General features: G+C 39.9%; 2 protein-coding genes across 3 annotated transcripts in view; one reads left to right on the forward strand and one right to left on the reverse strand.

The window, feature by feature from the left end:
• The window catches only part of LOC139605651 (uncharacterized), a 36,569-nt gene extending 21,002 nt beyond the window's left edge, over window positions 1-15,567 (forward strand). Inside the window, exons 4-8 of the mRNA XM_071457315.1 lie at window positions 7,239-7,295; window positions 8,095-8,221; window positions 10,956-11,041; window positions 12,084-12,229; window positions 14,014-15,567. Of these exons, the coding sequence (XP_071313416.1) occupies window positions 7,239-7,295; window positions 8,095-8,221; window positions 10,956-11,041; window positions 12,084-12,229; window positions 14,014-14,425 (828 nt within the window). The 3' untranslated portion in view covers window positions 14,426-15,567. The remainder of the gene's footprint in view (window positions 1-7,238; window positions 7,296-8,094; window positions 8,222-10,955; window positions 11,042-12,083; window positions 12,230-14,013) is intronic.
• Window positions 15,568-16,849: 1,282 nt separating this feature from the next.
• The window catches only part of LOC139605649 (solute carrier family 4 member 11-like), a 24,230-nt gene continuing 22,381 nt past the window's right edge, over window positions 16,850-18,698 (reverse strand). For both annotated transcript variants that reach the window (XM_071457310.1, XM_071457311.1), the window contains exon 20: window positions 16,850-17,897. In XM_071457310.1, coding sequence (XP_071313411.1) covers window positions 17,831-17,897 — 67 coding nt within the window. In that variant the 3' untranslated portion in view covers window positions 16,850-17,830. The remainder of the gene's footprint in view (window positions 17,898-18,698) is intronic.

Raw genomic sequence — 18,698 nt, forward strand, 5'->3', positions numbered from 1 at the left:
TAGGAGAAAAAAGAAAACACTTCCTCAGGCGACAATCCACTTTTCTAGTCGCCTGCTGTGTTGTCAAATAGCCCCAGTTTGCAGTTACTCTCCCTTAAGCAAAGAGATGTCATAGACAATATAGTTGTATTGTCACAGCAGTGGAGCTTTTCCCCACTTCCTTCTCATTTGACAAAGTACATTATAATTACTTTTATGAAACGTGTCTCCAGCCTCTAATTGAAAACATTAGCTGACTTTACTTGTTTCCCCAGTTTGAAATTCAGTTGTTCTCCGGCCTTTGAATGGTTGAAATTTTATCAGTAGATGCATTTATCCTGTCTGCACCTCCATGACTGCACTTGTGACTTATGACTGCATCTGTAGGAAAGAATTGATGTTCATCTTGAAACCTAAAAGGCATTTAAATTGTCTTTATTTCAGCATATGCCCCAGTGCCTGTCTTCTTATGCCCTGTAAAGTTAACTTCTCTTTGCCAGAGCCGTTTTCCCCAGATGATAAAGTGTACATGTCTCTGTAGTTAACTACAGTGCATACATCCAAAACATGTTGGTGGAAAGAAAAACAGTTCTCATGTCAAGAAAATCATTTCAGCAACAATTTTCCCTGAACTAAACAAAGCTGAAAGCTCAAATGTTAGCATTTTTAAGATGATGTTTACCAGTGAAAGGTTGGATGAGCTCATATGTTGTTCTTCCATTGCTACATGTTCCCTCATACGTACTTTTCATCTGAGAGCTGCAAAGTGCAACAGCGATCCTCCGTTTGTCTCTGTGACGAGCCTCAGTCTCTGAGGAATGGGAGGCAGGTTTGCCTCTGGTGTTTGCCAATACTTTATTAAACACAGAGTCAGGATGACGACAAACTGCACACCAGTGCTGCTCATTGTTCTGATTTCAGTCTGAATTAAAGCTCCACTTTTGGCCTTACGTCTGTGAGTGTGTTCAGCAGGAGCTGCTTCCATTTCTCAGCCCTCAAGCTTCTCTGTGATGCACCTGCTCGGAAAAACAATCTGTGTTTTATATGGGCCCAGAAAATGTTCCTTAGAGAAGATGTGTCTGTTTGCATTATGACATTGTTAACAGCTGATTATGCAAGATTTACCTAATTACTTTACAATAAAATACAACAATATTTCAAGGTCTTTCTTTACATCTTTTTATCTTTAATTCTTTTAAAATAATGTAAAACACTCTAAAACAGCCTCAGAGCTGGGCTTCGGATATTATTAAATCGGCCTTGCTTTGCCTTCTCTTTTTCAATTCCAATAATTTTGCCATGATTTAGGCACAGCCAGTTTCTCACTAGGCCACCATCTTGTTGCCAGATATGATCACTAGATATGTGCTATTTGCTACCTGCACTATCTGCACACCTCCTCTGCAACCTCCTCTGTAATGTAAAAATATTAGACTGTAATTGGATCATTCATTATCTAGCCAGAATATGCAGAAAACATATTTATAATAGTCAGTGTGAATGAGGTCCCAGATATGCAGAGGAGCTCATTATGTACTGACCGGCTGAATCACTCCTGGCTCCCTTTCTCCAGACCAGTGCTCAGTTTTCACCTCACTTGACTCGCACTGCACAGCCCCACTCTAACTGATGAATTGTTCAGCATCAGATTAAAAGAAGAAGCTGAAGAGGGAGCCCTTATTTTAGATTTTTCCCAACAAGACTTTTATCTTTTGATTCAGCAGAGCCGGGACCAGGGCCCTCGTTGTAACCCTGCTGACACAATCTTCAATGGCTAATTCATTCTTTATGTTTAGCAACTTCTGAGAATGAGAAAGGAGCTGAGGGAGCGGGAGGCAGAGCTTGAGAAGAGTGTGGAGGACAAACAGCAGCTGAACAACCAAATCTATCACCTCAAGTCAGTACTGCACAGCCTGCAGACCGCACACACACACACACACACACACACACACACACACACACACACACACACTCACACTCATACTAAGTCACGAAAAACTTTCTGTTTATAAATGGAGATACTGAATCTAAAAAAAAAAAGTGCCTAATTTGTGGTCTAGTTAGCAAGAAATTGCTTCATAATGTGTTTCGGAGCGTGACGAATATTGCATGGTGGGAAATGGTTCAGCATTTTAAGTGAAGATTTTGGTGCATTATAGTGGCATCTAATGATTTGTCCTTGAATCAACCCAGCACAGTGAATGAAAGATGAAAGTTTGCCCTAACGTCTCTGACAAAGAGCAATGAATCAGGATCTTTGGTGTTAACAAATAGAAAACTGTCACATGATTCCATATACAAGACAGAAAATACAAGAAGAGAGAAGGAGACTGAAATCAAAACCAAATTATAATCATGGTGGTAACTGCTTCAGTTCTACAGCAAACACCCTTTGAGCTGCAATAGAGAAGTAACCAGTGTGTTGGCTGCTTCTTGATAAAAGACACCCCATGTTTTACCTGTTGAACACTTGTAATGTGAGCAGCAGTAGGACGTGGTTTGCATTAACTGTAACTTCACACAACTGTGGGAGAAAAAAAAAACAGCAAACTGTGAGGCCAATATCAGAATCTGAATGAAAGATGCATCCGCATATTTAAAATAATTCAATCAATTCAATCAAAATATCCTAAATAACCAGAACAACATCATTAGGTTCGGCTGTGGGAGAAATCTGATTACTGACCTGCTGCATATAAGTGAAAACCTGGTTTCTCTTAGTAAGCTGTTTCCTTAAGTGCATGTAAATGCTACATAAGCTAAACTTTCAGACTCTAACACTGGATTGTGTACATGAATTGTTTCCTCTTGTAGGTGACAGTCATTTTAGTCTTGTGTGGGAACGTTGGACCCACCACCAATAATAAAAACTATTGGGTAATTACAGAGTGTTAAATACACTGAATGGATTTTGCAGAGAAGATTCAGAACATGAATAGTATCAAACTGGTGTTTGATATCATGAAAAGCTTAAGGATTATAACTTTAAGCAAGTGAAATTCTGAGAGGGAATTGCAATTAAATGAAGTCATAATGTTTCTTCAGAGAAATTTCAAGTGGTTGTATTTCAGACACTCAAATCAAGATACAGGCTGAAACTGTTCCCTGTGTATTTGCAGTGGAAGGTTTGAGGCTACATAAAATCATTGAAAGAATTTTTACACCCAAATTATGTTTTTTCAGTCTGTAGTTCTCAAGCAGGGGGGAAAAATACCCCCGGTGCTTTCGTCATCAGCACACACCATTTTGATCTTGTAATGCTATATATTGATGTCAGATCATAAAATAAGAGGTAGGACAAACCGTTTTCCTCCAGGTTATTGGGAGTGAGGAGCAGGAGGATTTTAGAGAAGCCAGACCAGAAGGTAACTGATTATTTCCGGACCAGAAATGAGAAATGTAAAAGTGTGTGACCTCCTTCGTTTAACAGCAGCCATCGAGGTGCCTGTGATAAACATCTCTAATGAGGCTGCTCATCGCAAAAAAAAAAACAAAAAAAAACACTGGTGATACTGAGCAACTGAAATTTCCAGTTTGTGTGTATTTGAAGCAGTTAGTTGGTTTGTGCTGTGGAAGACCTGTCCCTGAATTTCAGCACAGAAAAAAGTTATAAAGAGTCCTGACAAAAAAAACTGAAATGAAGTGCTCTTCTGCTCCAGGAGAGACAGGAACATTTGTCATGATACTACAAAGATACAATTTCAGTGCAAGTGAAATGTTACTCAGGTGCAGGTGATCTCCACTACCTCTTATGTCTTCACTTCTTAGTCGCCTAGTTTGGCTGAGGGCTGACATGAGAATGAGCTTCATGTTCAATCAGCTATGTAATTGGATTGTGATAATAATAAAATTGTCCTGTCAAGTTGTGCCTGATGACTCTGGTGGCTTGCGTTCTGCTCCCAGGTCATCTTTCTGATCCACAGAGCTGCTGAGTGTAGTCTGCTGTGAGCCGACGCACGGTCGCTGAGCTGCAGACATTTGAGTTGTGTGTATTAGCCATTCTGTTTGCTATGGTGCCCACAACGCTGTAAGATAGATCTATGCGCTCCCTGCACAATGGGGTGCTAGAATACCTCATAAAGGAGCAGGAAGTCTGCCAATTGGTTCCCCTTTCATATTCAGAATACATTTGCGGTGCAAGCATTCTGGCTGGATTTGCAACATCTTTTTGTTGTAAGGCTTCCCTGTGCGGCCGCCTTTCTGTTCACAAGTGCTTCTAAACTTTCCACAATAGCCCAGATAAAGATGGCCGCAGCTTCAGCAGGACTTATACCACAGAGCCAGTTTCTCTAGTAGGGAAACTGTTGTTGTGTTGAACACTGATGACGCCCTAAGAGGAGCACTTTCTCATCTACTAGTAGTGCATGGAGCTCCTTTACTCTGGTTCCATTCAGCTTGTCGTGGCAGCCAGTTTTTCTTTGGATACTCTAGAGAGAGACAGCGTTTGATTGGTTCACTTCAGGCTGTTCTCATTTACTGTACTTCCACCTACTTGTTCAATTACAATTAATTAGTTCCAATTACCTGCTAGTGTAACCTAAAGCATATTCTTCTAGAAATTAAATGCACAACCTAATTCTGTTGTATCAGGACAGTAAGTTTAAGATATTAAATGAATAACTGGTTTAAATTGGGAAAAAAAAAAGATTTACAAAAAACTTCTCTGGAAATGATTAAGAGATTAGGACCTATGAAATGAAGCATCATCAATATTTCTACTATACATGATAGTAGTTCATTTATTGTGTACATTTTACGACCAGTGGGTTATAGCCTGCAGTTATAGAGGAAAAGATGCCTTTGTCTCTGATAGGATTCTCAGCAGAGACAATAGATTTTGGGTTTAATGTTTGGACTCGTTCCACTGTTCTGCTGGAGAGGATTTCTCTTCAGTTCTTCCATCTTCATCTCTTCCTGTTCTCAGCAGGATTATCTCCCAATGCAAGCAGAGCTGTAACAGCAGCAGAAAGACTTTATCATCTGGACCTCAGTGAGGATGTTGTTGTCAGGTGATGTTAAGGAGATGACAGCACCTTATGTCCGGCTATTCCTGGACTTTCCCATGAGACAATCATCCAACTATGAGCTTTTTAGATAATGGAAGAACCGTCCTCCCTCCAGACGTAAGACGCTTTGACATTATTGCTGCAGCGTTGGCATGCACCATTATTTTGTAAATGGTGTGTTTTTTCCCTGCTATCCCCTCGAGGGTTCATATTTGTTAAATGCTGTATCCATGCTTGACTGATCTTAGTGAGACCTGCCAGTGGCTGTAATGAAGACAAGTCACTCCACCAGGTAATCAGATGGCAGTAAGGCAGGTTATAACATATATATGTTGCATGTAGCTTGTAGTCATAGCACACATCTTTATTTAAGTGAAATTGTGCAGCTTCATACGCTGGTTTTATTTGTTTGTTATTCCCATTCTTGTGTGCAGAAGACAAATACAGAAGGATACAGAAAAAGCTGAGAGACAGGTGTGTGAAGGAGAAATTAAATGTCGGGGCTCATCTGGTAGAAACAGCAAGGTTAGAAAAAAAAAACACAACAGCAGCGACTTTCCACGAGTCCTGTGTTAGTGAGAGACTGACAGGTAGTAACATGAACAGTGTTGGCCAACAGAGAGAAAAGGGAATATGTTCTGTTTCATCTGGAGTTTGTTGAGTTCCCCCCTCTTCTCCCAATAAGTATTTCCGCAGGGGGGAACTGTGCCTGCACCTGAGCCCCCAGAAGAAACACCACTACACATGTGCAGTACACACACACACACACACACACACACACACACACACACACACACACACACACACACACACACGCACACGCACACGCACGCACGCACACACGCGCGCACGCCCACACGCACACAAACACACTGCCAATTCTTCACCATGCAGCCTCCACCACAACCATCACACTCAGATCAGCCCCTAGATCAGGAAAAACTCCAACACGTCCCTCTACTGTCTCCTCAAATGTGCCCCAACCACCACTTTTGAAAATGTTAAGTGTTTGCATCCGTCTCAGTACGTGGAAATTTATATTTAATCAAAAAATCTTTTCTCTTTCCAAAATGTAGCTCTTACTGATGCACTGATCACCGTCCCTGCTGACACTGAAAAGCACTGAGGGGGATTGGTTCAGGTCACAGTGACTTGTCTTGTCTCATCATGTGATGCAGCACAATACTCAACTAACATAAAGATCCGCTCCAGTTTCAGGCTTCAGACTGCTCAGTGAAGAAGCAGAAGTATGAGGATACAGCAAAAAAGAAGTAAGAAGTAGGCTTAAAAATATTATTAATTATTAAATCAAGTACTAACACGTACTCAAAAATAAAACACACAATTTGAGGTACATGAATGCAGCTTTAATATGACTAGAATATGACTTACAGGGATATGAAACCTCCCCTTTATGATGATACTATTTCATCATCAGAAGGATAATTATATTGAACAAGAGCATCCAGGCAGTTTCTTCTTGTCATACAGCAGGTATATAAAAGCATCAACATATATCCTCTAAGACTGATACCACCACATGTTACAGGGCCTTAGCTCCTCTCATACAGTGTGACAGGATGGGTCAGTGTTGATGTGTCGATTACATATAAAACCTATGCAAACATTCGTTCACTTTCATGCAGGATTGTAGCTGTCAGCACTGCATCATTTCCTGGTACTTCAGGCCTGTTTACTAATGCAGTTACCATATCAGTCCCTTACTCTTTTTAAATCCTCTCTGAAGATGTCATCTTTCATCATACACCTGTCATCACTGTTGTCATGTCATCACCGCCTTAAACCATGAAAGAGAAGCTCCTTTAATCATCTTAAACAGTGTCTCAGAGTGCCATCGAAACCAGCATGTTTCCATTCAGATGCAATTAAAAAGGTTTTCTTTGAATGTGTTTTATGTTGTGGATGTAACTTTGAATGAATAAATCAGTGACTTTCCATGCAGCAGTGCAGAGCAAATGACTAGTTATCGTAGTTGCTGTTCTGGGACGTGTAGCCATATATTCACATCAACTTTTCTTTATGTGGCATTGTCTCCCAAACAGAAACATCCCTCTGAAACTAGCCCTTGTTCTCACTGCTGTTGATGCCGTTCATGTTTGTGTGTACGTGTCAGCAAGTGTGTGTATGAGAGAGTCAGGGAGGGACGGAGAGTGAGTTTTGGTGTGTCAGATTGCATTAGTGGGTGACTTGTTTCTCATTGACGTTTCCTCTCATTTTTCTAATTGACTACAGTTGGAGACATTAAAGCGAGATGACAGAGGGAGCGAGCAGGGAGCTAATCAAGTCAATGTAAGTGGGGAAAAAACTGAGCCCTCACTACTCTGTGGTAAATGTTTGTCTCCTCCCTCTTCCCTTTTTTTTTCTCCTCTGCTCTCCTTCCTTAACTCTTCCTCTGACATGACACATCATTACAGGCCAATCTTCACAGGGACTGCACTTGTCACTGAATAAATCACCCAGACACAACTCGGTTGGAAAATGAAGAACCTGCACCGTAGCATGCAGAGACACATATACATATACAGTAAATGTGCACACTCTAATACATACAGTTACCTGCACACTTTCACATAAAGTCAGAATTTAAAGACAAGGCCACTGCGCCCTGATTCATCTAGATGACACTGGGAGGCCACCTTGTATAGCCTAATGTCTTTTTCTGCCACATACACACACATCCAAATTTCCTCTTCCATCCTCACAGATTCACAGTAAACAACAGCTTGATCAGAAGCATCATTAGCTCTTTCTCTCCTGTTTTCTCTTCGCCCTTTGTTTAAACTCCAGCTGCTCCCTTAATTCTCTCAGTCCTTCATCCTTTTTTGCTCTTTGTCTTGTCCTTCTTTTTATGTTGATTATTGTGTGTTTATTTTCTATTTTTGCATCTGCTTACAGTGCAAATGCTTTTCGTGCTTATTAATACATTTTTGTGAATTTGCATCGCCAAGTAAGATAATGCACACCCTCAAATATGTACCTGTTTAGATTCCTGTGTAGAGTTTTCAGTAGCAGCAGTGTTTAATGGAAGTTCTACATGGGTCTTTCAGTGTTTGACACATAACGCTTTTTTTAATGTGTTTTTCTGCAGGAGGTGACAGCATCATCAGTGGTGTCCTGCAGTCAGGAGAAGGAGGGTCCTCCAGAGAAGAATTGGTCCAGTCCTGTTCACTCTGAGAGGGATGCACTGTTAGTAGGAGTGCTGTGTTTCATTAATGGTAGGAAATGTATCTTTTTGACCACACCTCCACAATACAGCAAAACATAAAACATTAATCACATGAAAGTTGCACGCACAGACATTCATCTTAACATTTTAGGTCTATGTTGACTCTGACAGGACATAAAACTGTTGATGGACACATGAATATCGTTGGGAGTAAAGCTATGAACATCCTGACAGACTATCTTTATCTTTTATTCACTCACTTTAAGACTTGTAACTCTAGCACAATCATTTCTTCTTTTTCAGTAATTTATTCTAAGTCTAAGCAGCAGTTTGGCTCTAGGAATGTCATTGTCTTTTTCAGCAACTATCAGATGAGATTGAGAATGCAGCTAGCAGACAATTAAGTTATATTTTATTCTTTGATTCCAGCTACATGCTACACAACTGATTTGAAACCATCTACCAAGAAGGAACAAATGCAGATATGTAAATGATAATGATGTAAGTGATGATAATGAATAATCACGATAATGCTAAGGAGCTGAACACAATAACATGAACACCTTGCAATATAAAGAAATCCAACCTGCCAACAATTGTGGCCTTAAAAATTATGTCTCAACAGAACTGTAATATCATTAGTTTCACAAAAGGAGTGCTTACTACTTAGCCTTTGAATGGGAATGCATTTTATCATAATGTGTTGTTCCATTTTTTACATTTTTCACAATCTCTTGTATAACATAACTACAACATGCACTACCAGTGCCACCTCTACCACAGTTGGATTTTTCTGATTTGATTCAGTCGCTTTGAGGTAATAACTTTGCATAATTGCACGGCCATTAGAGCGAGAGAGGAGGAAGATATGAAGAGAGAAAGAGCCCTTTACTCATTAGATTACATAACACAATGTGACTTTATGATAATGGGAAATATGGCCAACATCTATCTCCCACGTGTATAATAGACTACATTATTTATAGAAGTAAACAAAGCCTTGTCCTATTTTGCTACTTGTTTTCCGGCACACTGAAGTTTCACATGTTAATTGTCAAGGACATCTGCCTGCTCAAAGCATGAAAGATTAAACTTGTTGCGTCTTGTTAAGGAGTAAGAGGGAAATGCAAAATTATGCTGGAGTTTACCAAATGAAAGCAGTTTCCGTATCTGTCCGTTTGGGTCCAGTTCTGCTGTTCTCCCTGCGACAGAAGTACCTGTGTCCACTGTCTGATCGCAGAGTGACTGTGTGATTGGCTCACAGGTAGTTAGGCAGTCAATGGTGCTTGTCCTTTGTTCATGCCCACTCTGGCTGTTTGCTGAGGCAAAGAAGGGCCACAGTTTAAGATCCTGGCACCTACTTATGTCAGAATTACTCTTCTTGACGTCTTGTTTGATGCTGAGTTGAAGTGAGCACCGCAGGAAAAACGGGACACTCACCTCCTGAAGGAAAATGTTTTATCAGAGCAAAACAAAGGGTTGAATCTCTTTGCCTTTTCTCTGCTTCCACAGTGTGAATGTGGATGAACACAGTTCTATAATCTCTGAACTGTTCCCTGCAAGAGAAGTGAGAAGTAAAAGTACAGTAGTTGCTGAACTTTTCAGGGTTAGCTGTGTTTTTGTGGTTCTTATACACGATTCAAATTTTCTGTTATACACTGTTAAAGTATAATTCTGCTTTATTGAAACCTGGGTCTTATTTTTTTTAATAATGAGACTGTACTCATTAAGTTAAGAGTTAAGAGGATTTTAAAAATACTGAGTTCCAAAATCCCCCCTCAGACAATAGACATTTGTTTCCCGTGCCACCAACCAAACTATAACATTTTCTTAGTATTCAGAAAAAATACAAAATATCAAAATGTATTTATTTGTTTAACCAACCAGTTATGAAATGAAATGAAATGAAATGTTATCTCCCTGTATTATGACCTAAATGTTCAGGTCAGCCTATGTAAATCTTGTAGTACACAAACTACCTTATTTACCTTTATTTTAATTTATTTGGGTTTATTTGCCAAAAAAAAACATCAAATTTCCAGAAATATTCCCAAGGACATGACACTGACTTCCTCAGTGGTAGCTATAATTGCTGAACTCTAGGAATGTGGAAACCTCACTGAAAAGTTTGAAAAGAAACATTAGTTTTAAAACAATTATATCAGTATTAAACAAGCTTCCAGGTTCCTTCAAGCCATAAAACAAAGGCAAATGTTAAATATTTAGGTTTAGATCAGAGGTTCCCAACATCAGCTGAACATTAGCTACTGGGCCGTGAAGAAACAGTACGGTTCAGCATAAAAATCTGAATAATAATTATATGACTTTATAAGATATTAGAGAGACACACACTTGTAGAAGCTTCTGTTTCTTCTATCGGCTCCTCTATCGACTCTAATGACAAGCAGAGGTGGAGGATTATCGCCCTTCTGGTCCTGTCTGAGAGTTGAAAGCAGGTGGTTTGAGTGAGCTTGTTGAGAGTTTCAGCAACACGTGGCTTTGATGAGAGACAACGGCATCAAAGCTGTCATTAAACACTCCCTGTAATCTGGAGCCACAGTATACAAGAGGCTCTTAACAGTGTTGGGAGCTCAGGGAGAAGCCACTTGATGCATCCCTGCTTGTTTTTCAGTCAGACAAGAGGAAGAATAACACAAACTGGTGTCTCAAATATCCAGCTGTGGTTTAAAGTCAGAAACTGAAAGGACTGGAGGTTTGTGACAAGGTCTGTCTTTGCATTTTGACAGTTTAATTAACTGTGTGACCTATTTGTTCAACCCCAGGGATCATTCCAACCTTCCTGCACGTTCACCCATTTGGAGCCAGTATCGAGTACATCTGTTCCTACCTGCGGTGTTTGGACACCAAGGTAACAAGGACACACACACACACACATACACACACACACACACACATGTCCTAGACATAGTGACATAGATTAAATCTCCCTGCAGGGCTGACATATTGGCCCGTGGTGTGTCAGGGTCACGCTGTGCCATTTTAGATTCCTGGCACGCAATCAAGCCTGAAGAGCAGGAAAGAACCATCAGTTACTCCACCAAACTTTGCTTAGATAAATAAAAGCTAAAAACATGTCAATTATAAGCTGCACTGCTTCAGCGGGGTTGTACGTAAAAACACAGAGGTGTACTTGGGTTTAAGTTCAGTACACAGCAGCATTCAGCAAAGATCCTCCCCAACGGTTTATCAGTTTTCATCAGATTAGATGTTCAGTGACTCGACTGATGTTCAACACGTGTTATTTTTACAGCATGACTTGACAGAAGACAGGAAACTGACTGGCTGAAGCAGGTCTCAAAAATAGCTTTCTCATTTTTTTAACAAACATTTTCACCAAAATTGATTTTCATCTTAACCTCCTCCCATTGCATTCACAATCTCCATCATAAAGAATGATGCAATAAGAGCCTCTTGAGCTATTATGGCCTCTTTTTTGTCAAAAATGTTTTTTTTTATGGACACCTCAGACCAACATTCATCTGAGCCTAAAGCCTGTTGACTTTGAAGAAAATCATACAATATGGCCCAAAGCAACATGTATTTTTTCACTAACCTATTGATTTGCACCTTAACCACTTTTTTGGTGGTGGTTTTTTTAAAGGTGGGCTTTAAATACCAATCATGACTTTCTATTTGAGTTATTCAGTTGGCAACTAAACTTATGGATATGCTGTTTGTATGAGGGGAAAACTGTAACTGCTCGTAGAAAACAATATATTGCAGAAAATGAGGCAGTCTATATCATTTCTAACTACTTCCAGTATGAGCCACATCCACTTCTTCATTATATACTGTTGTAACATAAAAAGATACAAATACAGATAGTAGCTGTGTGGTTGCACAGTCACACAGGGAGTTGCCTTATTCAACTACATCGAGTGAATCCACAGATGCTGTTTGAGGTGGATGGCGGGTTTATCCCACCAGCTGCAGGACGAGGCACCACTGACCTTCCCTGTGGTCAGAATCTCGTTTGCCTCGACCCGCCAGACAACAGCTGCTCCACATTTGTTAAAAACAAGAACCTTCGTATACGGCAAGTTTGTCTCTGCTCCATTAGTGCCTCTCTGTTTCTGTCCTGTTGCATTTATCGCTTTCTAATTTTGTCACACATCCCCACATGCACAGCTTATTGATAAATATATTCATGTTCTGCTGCTGCCTGCCACTGCCAGTCTAGGCTGTTAGTCAACTTGATTTCTCTGAACAAGGCAACGTGTCTGACCTGATTCCTGGTTTATAAATGAGCTGGGTTTTGTCATCACCATCCCTCCAAGGGTGTTCTTGATTTTTTTAAATGTGCTCTCATTACCCTCTGTCACTCTTTCTCTCTCATCTGACAAAATCTGGCACCTCCATGATGAGAGCATCCAGCTGATAAAATGCTGTTAAAGTGCTGATCTGCAAGATTCTTGTTTCTCTTGATTGAACTAATGACGGTCAATGGTTTCTCACTAGGCACCCATCCAGCATAGTGTGTTATCATAGACAGTCACTATCATTGTGTTGGCTCTGATAGATTGAACTCGTAAAGACCTAATCTTTATCAGTCTGTAATAGAGTGTAGTTTTCAAACAATGAAAATAAATGTTAGAAAATACTGAAAATTTTTCATAAGCCAAGGTGACAACTTCAAATTTCTTGCTTTGTCCAATCAATACTCCTGAACCCGAAGATATTTTATTCACAATCATATGAAACAAAACCAGAGAAATCTCACATTTGAGAACCAGCAAATGTTTGTTTGAAAAAGGACTTAACAGCAGCTGATAAAATTTAGTTTCAGTGTTTGATTGTTTGATTCACCTTGCTAGAGTGATGTCAAAGTGTGGTCCAGGGTGTGTCAATTATCAAAAATGTTGTTATTGAATTTGCTGTTGAGTAATTGTCATATAATTGATTAATCATTACTAATCATTATTATCATCACTTGTATGAAAATGTTTGGGATTATTATTATTATTGTGTTAATTAAAGAGCTTTAAAGGTGCTGGTTGGCAGATTTTGATGCCTGAGTCAGGCTAGCTGTTTCCCTTTGCTTCCAGTCTTTAAGCTAAGCTAACTGTCTCCTGGCTCAAGCTTCATATTTACTGCACATCAATCTTCTCGTCTAACCCACTGCATGAATGTGTGGAATGTGTATTTCCCAAAATGTCAAACTATTGCTTTAAACTTGTGTATGTCCTGCATGTGTGTGTTTTGTGTGTGTTTAGCGTGCATTACGTATGACTATGTGTGAGAGTTTTTGTTGACGCCTGTGTGTGGCTGTTTGCCTGTGTTTCTGTTGTTTCAACACTGAGCCTGCACATCAAGCAGCCCACAGAGTTTTGTCAGTAGCACTGGCTGGACTCCCCAACAACAAGCCCAATCCTCTCTGCTTATCTGCCGGCTCCACACTCACACAGCCCCATTGTCTGTGATGACACACCAGTCCTATCTCCATGATGGACCTTAATGCATCCCGACATCAGTGCGGGGCTTGAACAACCCAGATATTAATGCAAGACACTGTGGGTTGTCTGCAGTAGCTCGTATATTGGATTTCTGTCTCCACTGTCACCTTAGCCTTTGTGATTCTCCTCTGCCCACCCAGGTGGTGTGAGCTGCATGGCGTAAATCCTGTCATGTACTATAGCTCATATTGTCTTGATGCTTGGCCTGGTGATTGGGTTAAAGTGAAGGTGGGAGAGCTGAGTGTGAGCATACTGAAAGAGTTGTGAACAGTGGAGGTGTGAGAATGTCCAGGTCAGTTTGTGTGTGAAAGTAGTTTTGCGTGGCATCTAACTCCTGCCTGTGTTTTCTGTGTGTGTGTGTCTACAGATTCACCCCGGGGGGGGTGGAGGCTCTTCTTTCTCAGCTACCCTACACCTTCAGACAGGAGCTGACCGGGGTCAGTCTGGAAAAAACGCTGGGACTTCTGCAGCTTCCAGGGCATCAAAAGCACATAGACTCAGCTGTTACACTTCTGGGACGTGGAAGAAGCAAAAGGTGGAGAAGGCAACATAGGTACAACCAGGACAGTGTAGAAATGTGGAAGAAGCCCAGAGACAAGAGCACAAATTATTCACCACAGATCTCAGATCAGGAAAGGGTGCTGTGTAGGTGGCAGAGAGATAAATATGCAGGTTTTTGTGATGGCAAATTAATTGGCAGCATCTCTATGGTGACCAAGAGGTGGATGTATCTCTATGGTGACTGTTGCATCATCTCTCACTCTTTTTTTTACTCATGAGATTCAACGAAAAGTCCCCTCAGAGAGCTGGGCTCAGCAGAGTCATGGGATTGGCTGTATTTTTATACTTGAGCCTACATTTGGCTCAGTGTGCTGGCCCACCTGGACCAAAGCAAAGACATCAGGGTCTATTTTCAATCTCAAAACTCTTTGGCCAACGTCAGGCTTTCATTTTACCTCTTCTTGATTTCATGCAATCATGTACAATAAATTCTTACATGTCAATTAGTCAATTTTAGTCAATTTTATGTGGCAAATCACCACAGAAGTGAAAGAAGGTGTTTTCCAAATAGAGGAGGTCTAGACCTTCTCTTTATAGTATTTTTGCACAGATACAACAATTCCCATCCCCATGTCACTGTATGTTCTGTATATGCTGTCATAAGAGTGATCACAGAGGTCAGGTCAGTGTGTAGCCCACAACGGGAACCTAAAATGCTGCAAATGTTAAAATGAAGAGGACAGACATGTTTTTTTTTATTATTATAAATTGAAAAGAACACATGTTGACTATCAGAGGAGATTCACACGGCGCCTTCCAGGTCTGGTTAATTTCACAAACAGAATATTTCTTTGTGCAATGTAATTGTAAATGGTTGAATGTGAACAAAGGCTTTTCCTCTGCTGCATTAATGATGATATTTTCAGACAACTATCCACAGACAATAATTGTTTTCACCACTTAATTGAAGCACAATTTGAAAAGGAACTTCCTTTTGTTTGTCACTGGGCTTAAACAAACAGTGTTTTTGTTTCATGGAAATATATTCAAGCTACTCAATACAGACTGTTAATACATGCCTGGAAAACACTCAGCTGAACTAGTTGATACAGTAATAGTGGAAAAACTATGAAAAAGTAAAATGCATCTACAATATGAGAGTCTGGTGGTTGGCTGGCTTGGAGAAAAAAAGAGGCTTTACAGGAAGTAACGGGTGAAACAGCATTACATGAGAAAACATCTAAAGCCATCCAAAGCAAACCTTTGAGAAACTTCTGTTTATGTTTTATAACTTATCTTATTCAGTTCATCTTCCCTAGTTTCTCCTTCAGAATGACACAAAGCTGGCTCATTGTTTCTGTAACGTACTTGTGGCCGCACTTCTATCATCAACCAAGCCTCATCTCACACCGAGCAGAAGACGAGCTTGTACTGCCATCTACTGAGGGATTTTATCATTTATGATTTTACAACTGCCAGTCCTCCTCAAAGGATGGGACTGAGCTGCTGCTGTGTGTGATGGTATTTGAGCAGTTGCTGCCCTTTTACCTGCAGTATCAATGATGGTAACATTATAGTGTATGTTAAGTATTTATTCAGGAAATATTTTTGCACACTTGTTGATTTAATTTTAAATGGACAAAAATTGACTTCAATCTGCACTAAATAACCCATAGTGACACATTTAGAAATAAAAAGCAAAAACTCAGATCTTTCCTTTGCTGAAGTATTCAGGGCCTTTACAGTTGCACTCCAAACTGTGGTCAGGTACTTCCTGTTTGCTTTAATGATCTTAATGGTGTGTCTAGGAGTTGACTGGAGTCCATGTGTGGCAAATTGAATTCATCAGACATAGTTTAAAAAAGCACACCTCTGTGTCTGCATGCCAGGACAAAAACCAATCCATGAAGTCCTAGGTTCACTCCGTAGACCGTAGACCGGTCAGGGAGGTGACCAAGAACCCGGCGGTCACACTAACTTAGCTTTAGAAGTCCTCTGCAGAGATGAGAGAATCTGCTGGATCTCAGCAGGCTGCCATCAATCAAGCCTTTATGGTAGAGTGGCTAGACAGAAGCCACTTTGATTAAAAGGCAATTGACAGCCCATTTGAAACATTCAAAGGACTCTGAGACCATGAGGAAAACGATTCTCTGGTCTGATGAGACAAAAATTAAACCCTTTGATCAGAACTCCAAACACTATGTCTGGCGAACACCAGATACTGCTCATCACCTGGCTAATACCGGGGCAGGGGTGGGCCTCTCAGCAGCAGGGGACAGGGAAGCTCGTCAGAAATGAGAGATGGATGAATGCAGCTGAACACAGAGAAGGTCTTGACGAGAGCACAGCAATGACCCAAAGCACAAGACAACGCTGGAGCAGCACAGCTAAAGCCCTGATTTAAACACCACAGAACATCTGTGGAGAGTCCTGAAGATGAAAGTTCACAGGCGCCTCCCGACTTATTTGATGGAGCTTCAGAGGATCTGTGAGGAAGAAAAGGATAAACTACCCAAATCCAGGTGTGCAAAGCTTGTAGAGACTTGCTTAAGAAGGTTCAAAGTTGTAATCACTGCCAGAGGGGCTTCTACAAAGCACCGAATCAAGGGGCTTCTGTAAAGGAGAGATTTCAGTTTTTCAGTGTCAGCTAAAATTTCTAAAAACATGTTTTCACTTAATCATTCTGGGTTATTAAATGCAGATTGATCGGCAGAAATTGTATTTTTATTCATTAACAATCAACTTTACAAAACAATAAAAAGTTATACAGAAAGTGAAGGGGTCTGAATTCTCACTGAAACCAATGTAATATTCAGGAGGTTCAGTACAATGAGAAATGTTCATTTATTCATTTCCTTTAACGAGCTTTAATTGTTTCACAAGTTTGATTTAAACCCAACACTGGCACACACAGAACCATTCATAATGACATCATCATCATTATCACCATCATCATCATCATGTTATGTGTCTTCTCAAAATGACAACACCAGTCTTTCTCATCTGAACGATTGTAACATGTACCTTATCATATCTGCCTTTAGTGATATTAATTAATATTAATATTAATTTTATAATATTTTATTAATTAATAAAACTTTCCAGTGTGAGTTGATACTTCACTTTGTATGTTGACAGTGAGAAATTCCTTTTTCACTCACTTAAATGATTAATGGATTTTCTAATGGTATAATTATTTAGACTGATTTCTGCCAGATCACCCCATCAACATCCCTTTACACTCAGGCAGGACAACGGCCACACAGCTTTCTATTAAACAAGATGATGCTTAAATTAAATGAAATTATTAACTTTTTTTTTTTAATATACAAAAAATGTCTCTGACATTAACTCATGCACCTGTCAGTTACCACAGATGTGTGTGTGTATGTGTGAAAAAGAGAAGCTGAACAGAGGAAACTCCTTTGTGATTATATTGTTAAATGCAATAAAGATGCAGGAATGTTACACATTAAAGTCAGCTACACTGGTGGTAAAGTTGTGTTCAACAGTGAGAAAGGAAATGGGAGGTGTAATGGTCATCCAGTCCCCAGCAGGGTGCTTGCATTGAAATCTTGCAGTCCAAATGCATTTCATTCAGATAGTAACACAAACATTGAGTTCTGAGTCTGTTTCCCTTCCCCTGGGGAAAACGAATCCTTTCATAAAGTTGCAGATGTTTTCTACATGTGCTGGGCATCCATGATATCAAGGTACTTGGCTTCGATAACTTTGGGAAGGAGGCTGGTCCTGAGATAAAACACAGAGATAACACATGATACAGTCACATACATTATTTACATGGAAAAGGATAAATCACTGAAAAAGCTAAACACTAGTTCAGACAGTTCTTAAACAACTACCACACATAAGCAACAACCAATATTCAGATTATTTATTTAAAAGCTCTAAAAAATAGTAAAAATATGTGAGTATTATTAGTTAAATGTATTTCAATAAACAAAAGTACTCCATGCAGATTAATGGGGCCCCATCAGTGTCATAGTATTAATATCGTATTATATATTAAACCATTTGATCATCAGTGATGATGCATTAATGTCTAAGCTGATGAGTGAATGTAGTGGAATAAAAGAAGTAATATTTTCCACTGAAATGTGATGGAGTAGAAGTATAAAGTGGCATGAGATGGAAATACTCCAATACTGTACAAGTACCTCATGTTTGTACTTACCTGAGTAAATGTGCATGGTACATTTCGCCACTGATAGTTAATAATAAAAATAATCACACCATGATCTACAATGTGAGAGTAATGCAAGACTCTTGGAGACTCCTTTTTGTGCTATACTCATTAAAGGGGTATTTCACGTTTATAGCTTTGGGGACTTGAAAAAGACAGATTTATTTAAATTGAATGGAATCCACTTCAGTCCAAGACCCTGACTCTCTTCAGTTAAATACAGCCTGACAGCGTCTTTATAGAGACTCGTCCTGACTGATAAACAGCGACCTGTTTCAAATTTTATCCCCTGAGGGTACCCCCTGTGACTCGATCAGTAGAGTAGCCCTTTAAAAACGACTCAGCAT

Source organism: Trachinotus anak, unplaced genomic scaffold, assembly GCF_046630095.1.
Source record: "Trachinotus anak isolate AG129_WGS33_773 ecotype Australia unplaced genomic scaffold, CSIRO_AGI_Tana_v1 ptg000021l, whole genome shotgun sequence".
NCBI classification, from domain to species: Eukaryota; Metazoa; Chordata; class Actinopteri; order Carangiformes; family Carangidae; genus Trachinotus; species Trachinotus anak.